Source organism: Perna viridis, chromosome 13 (assembly GCF_037379345.1).
Source record: "Perna viridis isolate PV_CMFRI_1.1 ecotype Kerala chromosome 13, ASM3737934v1, whole genome shotgun sequence".
Taxonomy (NCBI): Eukaryota; Metazoa; Mollusca; class Bivalvia; order Mytilida; family Mytilidae; genus Perna; species Perna viridis.
In genome coordinates this window covers 35762584-35772620 of record NC_142457.1, presented here as the reverse complement: position 1 = coordinate 35772620, position 10037 = coordinate 35762584, and the positions used below count along the sequence as shown (strand labels likewise).

The window sequence follows — 10037 nt, the reverse complement described above, 5'->3', positions numbered from 1 at the left end:
GAGAGTGATGTCTCACCTGCTTCAAATGAGTCTGTAGTATATAGACCCTTTTGTACCAGTTTTAGGATAGTCGTTAAGGTTGCATGAGGCATGCTCAATAAATGCTTCTGCAAAGGAATAATCAAGGGAACCAAGGTTATAATCAAAAGAATGTAATCCAGGGACAAAGACCAGACATGGAAAACAGACATACACAACAAAGAACATACAGTAACTAAAATCATACACACAAAGTAACAAAAGTAAATGAACAACTCGGACTCCACTAAAAACTGGGAGCATGGGCCAGGTGCACCGGTAGGGTAAGTGTCCTCTGCTTTTCTAGAAACACCCGTCGAGTTGCTCATCAATAGTCAAGTTCAGGGTAAACTTCCCTACCTCCCGGAAGTGTATATTGAGCATCCTCGTCAGCTTACAACAATAGGGTCAGTAGAGTTAATTTTGAACGTCAGATGTTCGGAGATTGCTAAACAAATGATGTGTATGATCGGACATTATAAAAAAAAACTTACTTCCGGTTGTGAGAAAACAAGGCATTTTTCACCGAACCCGAAATTGTTTTACAGATAAAATTACAAATATACGAATTGGATATTACTTATATGATGAACCGTAGTCTGTACGATTAACTGACAACACTATACTGAATAAAAACAACTGTTTTTTGAATGAACTATGATTGTTGAATTATACATCTTTAAAATATATCATATTTCTATAAAAATACATGTAAAGGTAGTACATTGTAATATGTAACCAAGCATACATAACACTGGCGGATCCAGCCTGGAATCCCCTTTTTTTCTAGAACACCTCTGGACCCCCTTTCAACATCTCTGGGTCCGCCACTATACTTGTAGTCTAAAATACATATCAACAAAACTGTTTTGCCATGTACTTGTAACAACTAATATGATATTTACATAAAATAATAATCTAATAAAGTGACATCTGTCTGAACCGAACCCTGAAACATCCAAAAACTTGACTAAACCGAACCACTACACGTCCAAAAACCTGTCTAAACATTACCATGAAGCATCCAAAAACCTGTATAAACCGAACCATGAAAGTCCAAAAACCTGTCTAAACCACTTTCAGAAGTCCCTTTTAATCAATTTAAACAAGGGGGGTTGCCTACAACTATCAAACAAGCAGTCCTATTCTAGTCGGACGAAGTTCCTGTGATTTAAATGTATTTTAAACCTAAATAAACAAAACACGTGTTTTAACTTAACCAGTTTTTTTTTAAAGTAAATCAAAGTACTCATGTACTGAATCAATTTATATCGAAGAAATGAAAAAGGGATCGGTTTTGACAGATTACGCAGTATATAATATTTCAAAACAAGAGGTAGATGATAAAATGATCACAGAATGCTACCCCAGCATTCCCCAAAGTTTTGGAGTGAAACGGGGCATACATCGTACATGTACATGTAAGTTGGAAAGTAAATGAAGTATATGTTTTAGCATTATTGGATCTTTGACGGTTTATCATGACTCAGTGTATTGTTGATTACATAAAGTGTACTTTCGACAACACTCTGACGAACGGGAGGACACGAAGATCTCTCGTTAATACGATGTCAAATATTATAAAAAAAAATATAAAAAAAACATACAAAATAGTTATATAAGGCACTAGAAACAATAAAGAAAATTGAAAATGGGTAAAAAGTTGCCATAAAGTAAAACGTTAATAGCAGAACCCCACCCGATCCCAGATTTCAGAAAACTTGCATCCTTAATTCTCACTTAATAATAAATAAACCCGTAGATTGCAATACATGTTACATGTAATATGCCCACCCTTCACTTGTCAAATATTACAGTCATCACTTATCAGAGTCTCAGCCAATAGTATTCGTACAGTCCCCCGTGCTACAAAACACAAAGTCTGGGAATAATCTTAACTGTATGGGAAGCCATTGAATAATAAAACTTTGCATTATGGAAATCACGGAAATCAAGAATAATCTAAAACTTAAGTATCTTTCAGTTTTGTGGTGCACAGGCAATGATATCTACACATTCTTTGATTTGTTTTTGAGTTAAAAATAGAAACATAAAACCCAAATGTTTTCCATTTCCAAGTAAACTTAACCCCTTCCCTCTATTCCTGCCGTCGTTAAAATAGAACCTGCCTCCCAGTGATATTAAAAATCACCCCCACCGCCCCCACCGCCCCCACCACCTCCTCCACCCCCGCCTCCGTCGAACCACCCTCCGCCCCATCCTGAGCTGCTGCTCGATCCTCCAGTACCATTACAATTTTTGCCTCGACAACAACAGCAGTACCCACATGTCAGGAGGAAAGCAACGCCTCCCAAAGATCCGAATATTATGCCAACAATCATCCCTGTGTAGTCTTTGCACTTGCCATCCTTGAATACTCTCCTGCAAAAAAGGTAGAAACAGTATACATTTGTACGTGTACGTACATCATGAAATTTTCTGTGGATTTCGTCACCACTCTCTATGCAGTATGAAACATATCATGTTTGAAACTGTTTTAAAATAACACAGCTGTTATCTGGAGACTGAGGCGAAACCCGGTATGGAAATTATATTGTTTTTTTTTTTAAATATTTTACATTCAAACGGGAAGCAATCCACACTTTAACGGTGTTCAAGCTAAAGTGGCCATAAAAAAACTAGATTATGTAGGGTAGCAGTGAATAGATATATATTTTGTTTGCCTTACTTGTACTCTCCAATTATATATTTTATGCCCGCCCCGTACTGATTTGACTTCAGATATTTGTCTCTAGCTTCTTCGTATATCTCCTGTATACATTCAGAAGTCAGTACCTCATTCGCTATACTCCCGGGCGATGTGTAGACCTGTAGAATAAGACAAAGCAAGATGTTCTAACGTCGTAACTTCATAACCACACACTCATAAACTTTCTAACCACACACTCACAGGTGATTGTATGCCATACAGTAAACTATATACACAATGTCATACATTTGTACCTACATGTATACATGTATATTCGCAGGGTTTTATGGAAAAATGATAAATCAGCAGAAACCATATTTAAACTCATGTTATTAACACTTACTTACATTTACGAAGGTCCCAATCCGAGAAGTGTATGTACATATACATAATTTTGTGAAATCAGACAGTTGGTGAATTTCGGTGAAAAAAAAGCAAAAGTCTTTCTATGAAATTTGATTCAAAATGTCTTCGGAAATAATTTTTTTATGTATTAGTAGTTCTAGGTATAAATTGTTTGAAATTCACTGCAATTTAATCATTAAAGGAAGATAACACATGTCTTACTCTTATTCTATTGAAACTTTGAACTCGTTTTTCTGCATCCTGTGATACTTCTAACTTCAATAAAGACGAAAAAAAAACCCCGTAAATTCGTCAGTTCGATAGACTATGAACTAAGTGCCCACAGTGTCAAACAGTTTGTGTTTTTTTTTCTGAGCATGATTCATTATTTTTCTGATCATGATTCATTATTTTTCTGAGCATGATTTATTATTATTCTGAGCATGATTCATTATTTTTCTGAGCAGGATTCATTTTTTTTTTCTGAGCATGATTCCTTATTTTTCAATTTTGCCTGATTCTTACAGATTCCAGCACTTTAGTTTACAAACACCAGGTCGGTACATGTACATGTAGGGGCAAATCCAGGATTGTTGATGGGGAGATTACATATAATTTGGTCTAACATGTACTAGTTTTCCAATCGTTTATATACTACATGTACATTAGAACAATACATGGAAAAACTACACCCATTTTAATCGGAAGTGCACATGCGTGCTTTGTGAAATATGTCTCACCCTGTACACTTCACTTATAAATATAGCGGATTGATACGTTGTTTTAGGATGTTGTAATTAAGTCAGCGGAGTTGATTGCTCTGTCATACAATTTACCAAAACACATTCCTTTGAAAATCTAAAAAACGCTGTGCCCAACGGCCATTTCGCATTTCCAGGATGTTATAAATCCTAAGTTATTTAGCGGAGTGATACATTGTATAAAAGTAAGTGATTGGGTTTTTGGAAGATTTCAATAACGTATACCTGTCTATCTTCCTTTGATAAAAATATCACAACTTCATTATAACAATATAGTCCGTAATCCCATCTATATCTTAACGTCCTGGCAAAATACCTGGCGTTCGACCTCTTGGTCCTAAAAACAAATAAACATAAAAATAAATCCCAAAATCAAGATACATCGTTAAATATCCTAGTAATAAAAATACATAAACAACAAAGTTTACCTTAGTGCCGTGAAACAATATGTAGTGTTATGTGTATTGGAACCAGGATACATGAACATAAAAAAATATATACCTCAGTGTACTAACAAGTACTATGATCTTTAAAAAAGAGAACCAACGCATTTTCTCCCTTTGATTATTCAAAATCTGATTAGATTTTATTTGGAGAACTGCGTGACCACTGCGTTTCGTTTTTTTCAGTTTAGCTATTTCCAATTATTCAATATACATGTATAAAAGATTATTCATATTGCAATATATAAACGTAATTGAGAATATTCCGGACACCAATGCCTTAATAAAGCCTTGAACCTAACGGTTGCTATCACGTTTGTCCAATGAAATGCATGGTTGTAATCTTCATCGGTTACGTTATCATGGGTGTCACGTGATGTCGAAGCGAACTCAAAAACCGACCGCGTCTGATTAAACAGAGGGTGCATTTATTCCAAAGAAAGCAAACAGAAAATGAACAGGGAACGAGTAGATGGTACGAGAACACAATTAATTCCCCTTGGTTTTCGTTGTATACGAATATAGTTCCAACTTTGGTAGTAGGTACCTTCCACATTTTTTCATATTTTTACTGGAAACTTATTTGCTGAAGTTTTGCCTCTAATTGGTAGAAAATAAGTTAAAATTACATGGGATTTTTTTTCATTAATCAATTCTGACTAAAAGTTGTGATTTGGTTCAGTGGAAGAAGGTTAAAATTTAGGACTTTTAACTCAGTTCATTTGTCATGTTTACCCCATCTCCGAATTATATGTATTAATTTCAGAAAATGATGGTAAAATTTTCTACAATTTATATAAAAAATCCTGTTTGTACATATCTTTAGGCCAGAGAAGTTTTATTCAGTTTGCGCCGGTGGAATTTCTTTAATCTGCTCATATGTGTATATTGAAATGCACTTGAAAATTAATTGCGGTCTCGTGCCAGATGTATGTTTAAGTAGGTTCGCTGCTCATGTTCAGCCATTTTTTTTTTTAGATTTTCGGACTGAGTCTCCTCTGTTTCATCTATTTCACAGGATAAATATGTTTTGCCTTGTAACCTTACTTTTCTTTTCATAATTTCATGAAACACACCTTAATTAGGGAAAAAGTACGGGAGAATTTTCCCACAAATTTTCCATAGTGTATGTCAACTGAAGTTGACCTATCAATATCTTAAAAAATGTATTAACACTTTGATGGGTATTTCTTTGTGCTTAAGGGGTTCCCTGACCACTCTTACGAATATTGCTCAGAGAGTAAAAGTACGGTATTCAATGATACAGGCAATGTCTGCTCCATAAAAGGTGTCACTGTAAATGGCAAATAGTTGTAGGCACGTGCATTTGTAGTACCTAATCAGCATGTAGAGAACGTTAACGTTTTTTTTTTTATTTAAAACACGATTATCATAAAACTATATTAGTTATTATCATTAAAATATATATCACCATTGTGTTTTTGTAACCGCATATACATTGGTCCATCCAGGCAAATTTTTCGTGTTTTAATATTGGACTATATTGTTTGTCTTTGGAATTGAGTTTGGGACAAAAGCAAAAGGGACGATATCCATAGCAACGTGATGTTCGATGATTTTTAGACGTTAAAGAAATCGTTAAAGTTTTTAAAATAATTATTTGGGACTCTTATTGTTATTTTTTACATTCTTTCCGTGACATATCACTTCCGGACGATGAAATTATAAACCCCGCTAACTTGCACGTGCATGTTACCGTCTTCACCGAAGCTTTAATTCAGCTATACTACCGCTACAAGTACCGGTAGTTTAATAAAATGGTACTAAAATATATTTTAACTTATATATACCCGGATGTAATCTCCATTTTGTTGACAATGGCGACCGCTAAGATGTAGTCGTCTGTATTCCCCTTACAAATAGTTTCATGCGCTGGAACACTCTCTATCATTTTATCTATCTCCCCGGCTGCAAGAATACTAATTATATTAATGAAAGACAAACAAACAGTGCAAAAATATATCAAATAGACCCTTGTGTGGTAAGTTGGTAGGCATGCTCAATATACACTTCTGCGAGGTAGCGCTTCGGTGGAACAAAATAATTTTCCTCGCAGAAGTGTTTATAGAGGATGCTCATCGACTTACCCCATCGTTAACAATAAGGGTCTACATGACCCTCCCCCCGCCGTCCACGCCCTCTTCGTACATTTTACCATCGGGCCAACTGGTTTACAAGAAAACACCATATGTAGTTGCATCAGAAACAATTCAACATGTAGTTCAAGAGTCTCGTATGTTTATATACTGTGTCTCAAAGGTCTTTAAACTATTAACAAATAATTACCAACTTTATAGAAATTTACATGTACATGTAAGAGTGTCTTAATCCCGACGTCATACAGGTACACCTGGTCCATGCTCCCAGTTTTTTATGGAGTCCGGGTTGCTCATTTACATTTGTTTCTACTTTCGTGTTATTGTGGTTATTTCATGTTCTTTGCTCTGCATGTTTATTTTCTTTGTCTGGTCGTTATCCATGATTTCTATTCTTTTTCATTACTAATCCTGGTTGAATTTCCCCTAAATTTCGCTTTTATAAACGACACCGTAGAGTTGTGCTCAATCGTGCAACATTTCATAAACCTGAACACTAGTCCTAGCTACATCCGAATTGAATTATTCATTACTACCTTAACTTCTTTATAAATACAACAAACTTTTAAAACATTCACTAAAAAGTGTGCGTTTACTATACAGTATATATATTTAGAGGGATAGCAGGCTATCGAATTTTGAGAATTTAAGGTCAATGACCCCTGAATGTGACCTTATATAAGACATGACTCCGAACGTTATATGTTACAGTACAATCATGTGTACAAGTTATGAATAAATCTTTATTCATTTGTATTATTTATATTATACATGTATATAATTTACAATGTACATGTATCTTCGTGACTCTTCTTACAACGGATGTACAGGTACATACTAGCCATACTAAGAACGGAGGGGCCAGGTTTAAGCCCCGGTATCTGTACTGTTGTTTTCGGTAAAAAGCGGCGCATGCATTAAAAGCACATCAATTTGACCAATATTTCCTTTTCGTGACAAAAATATACATGTACAGGTAATCCTTCATTCTTCGCCATAGGAAATTGTTAGTTGCAGTGTATTTATGGACTTATATTGTATTAGTTTTTACCTTAATCCGGGAGGGGTAGACATTTAAACAGTGTATCTGAATTTTGTTTACCCCCCCCCCTCATATTTATGGTGGAACTTTGTTGATATCCCATTCCATTCATAAGAATATAAATAACAAAGCTTAAAAAATTATAAAATTCTTCAAATATTAACAATTTACCACCTCCTTCTACAAAATAAAAGAAAAAAAAACTGCTTCCCCTTTTTTCACCATAAAAAAAAATACCCGACCCCCTTACACATTTAGAAGGCTTACCTTCCTGGCTACTAAGAACTTGACACGGATCACACACATATGAAGCATCGCAGCCCCGACCACACAGTCCACTTTCCTTCCGGGGGTCGGGGAAGACATCGACGTCCCATTCGTCATGACACACGGGATCCGGGCATTGTTGTCCGTAGACAGAAAACGTCAACGTTAATAAGTAAACAACTAATAAACCATTTACCACATTCATTACATCTATAAATACATTTAGCTCCCTGAGATTCTGTTGATACTAGCTGGAGGTAGTTATTCGAGTGTAAAATGGTTTCCCCGTCAGTGGGTTCACACACTCATAAGTAGTTACTTCTGCCTGAGGTTATTAAGTCGTTAATACCAACATATATTTATCTTATGTAAAAATGTATAGTATACAAACAATAGACACACAGGCAGTCCTAATCATTCATGCGAAGGTAAACATCATTATCGATCCGAGAAAGCGTACATTTCTGTTAATCATTTGATCCGGTTAGCGGTAGGATTCATTTGAAGATAGAGTTCAATCAAGTTCAAAAAGCAACATAGCCAGAATCTTTCATGACTATGTGCTTATAACGTAATGTGTATATACATGTATTATGTTCATGTACAATACACATGTGCGATCAAGCATGCATTTATAAGTAAAAGAAAACTTTGCCATACTAGGTGTTATTTATATATTGTGAGGATCAGCAGGTTTATACCTTTATACATAATTTAAAAATACCATCAAAAACTCTTACTAGCCTCACAGTCAACCCGGGAAAAGGGATAGCTTTCTTTTAAGAATTCGATGCACCCACCGAACTAAAATCTAAAAGATTGTACAACGACACCGATAAAAATGTTATAAAAGAACATAAACGAGGAAAATTTTCAGTCAATGACCTTCTCAGAGCTAGGCGTAATCCTGTGACGTATTGAAATTATATTGTGGAAAATATAATATTGAAATCCAAATTTGAGATGATCTTGAACTTTATAAAAATTTCAACTAGAAAGAGAAAATAAACTAAAATAAGCACGGAAGTACTTAATGTTTTTTTTTTTATTATTATTTATTTATTCCGTATGGATATAAGACATGGAGTTGTTTTATCCAAAACCCTTCCTGCTTCAACCTCTGTGGATCGCTACAGATCGTATATATTCCGTTCCACGATTAGGATTTGCACTTTAATTGTTGAAATCCTCGAGGTCGTGGTAGCTGAAATGTTTACTTATTGGAAGTGTGTTTTTTTTTTGTAAGGTCACTCCTTCGTGCATTTAAACGTTTGTGAAAAGGTTGTTTGGATTCGCCAACATAGTTGAGGTCACAAACGGGACAGCGAAGTAAATAAATCACATTTGCACTCTTGCTGTACACATTACAGAATATTTTGTAACGTTTCCCCGTGATTATGCTAGTATATGTTGATGATTGGTGTATCTGTTTGCAGCATTTACGCTTTTTGTCACCACAGGATCGACTTGCACCTAGAATTTAGCTGGGCTTAGATATTTTTGCACGTACTAACAGATTACGCAAACTGTGGCTGTCTGTGAGCTACTCCTACAACCTAAGACGTTGTAATTCCGTTCTTCCATAACCCAACCTCTTACTTCCGATCGCCATATTGCATAACGCTCGTTCCTCCATTCTTTGAAATCGGCATGATTATAGTTTTTTTCCATTTTCCATTTAAAACGTTTTATACAGTTTCTTTACCATAACACGGGAGAAGGTGACTAAAATGAAGGAAAACAAATGACCTATATGTACCTGAAGAGAAAATCCAGCAATCCTAGAAATCCTTTGTAAAAGCAGTTAAAATGACCTTCATATTTGTTTTTTTAGCTTTTTGAGTGTGTAATTCCGGTTGATAAAATTACGGATTTTAAAATTTGCGAAACGAACGTATCAAATTACCAATGAATTGCCTTTACCAACTTTAAGTTCGTTTTGTCAAAAATATATTGTATTCCGTAAAATAAGTGATATAGTTCAAAATGGCTGGTCATTATAACAACTGTCTTCATTACAAATGTTTTCTAGGTATTGAACAAATATTTAGGATTTTTATCGCTTGATTTCCGGTAGATTAAACTTCTTTTATGTAAAATAAAGATTTACAATATTTTAAAACACATGTTTAGCTAATTTATATTTGCGGTGGCTTTCAGCATGTCAGAGGTTAGGATGGCACCAAGTCCGAAAATAGCTTGCTAGACAACCTCTATACTCAGCGTCACATAAATAACATACTGTTAAAATTTGAATAAAAATATTTTCTACCACTTTATTGACACCTACCGTCGTTTAAATTGTCTTAAATGACTTGCTCATTCGTTTAGCCA

At 35.0% G+C, this 10037-nt stretch overlaps 1 protein-coding gene across 1 annotated transcript; it reads right to left on the bottom strand.

Moving 5' to 3' along the window:
• Positions 1 to 2159: 2159 nt before the first annotated feature.
• Positions 2160 to 8333, bottom strand: LOC148600632 (uncharacterized). Its single transcript, XM_088558249.1, has 6 exons — positions 7704 to 8333; positions 6089 to 6206; positions 4060 to 4171; positions 3296 to 3349; positions 2708 to 2847; positions 2160 to 2400 (listed from the first exon to the last, which is right to left on the bottom strand). The coding sequence occupies exons 1-6, from the start codon at positions 7906 to 7908 to the stop codon at positions 2160 to 2162; spliced, it is 870 nt and encodes a 289-aa protein (XP_088414375.1). The 5' UTR covers positions 7909 to 8333.
• Between the last annotated feature and the right edge of the window lie 1704 nt (positions 8334 to 10037).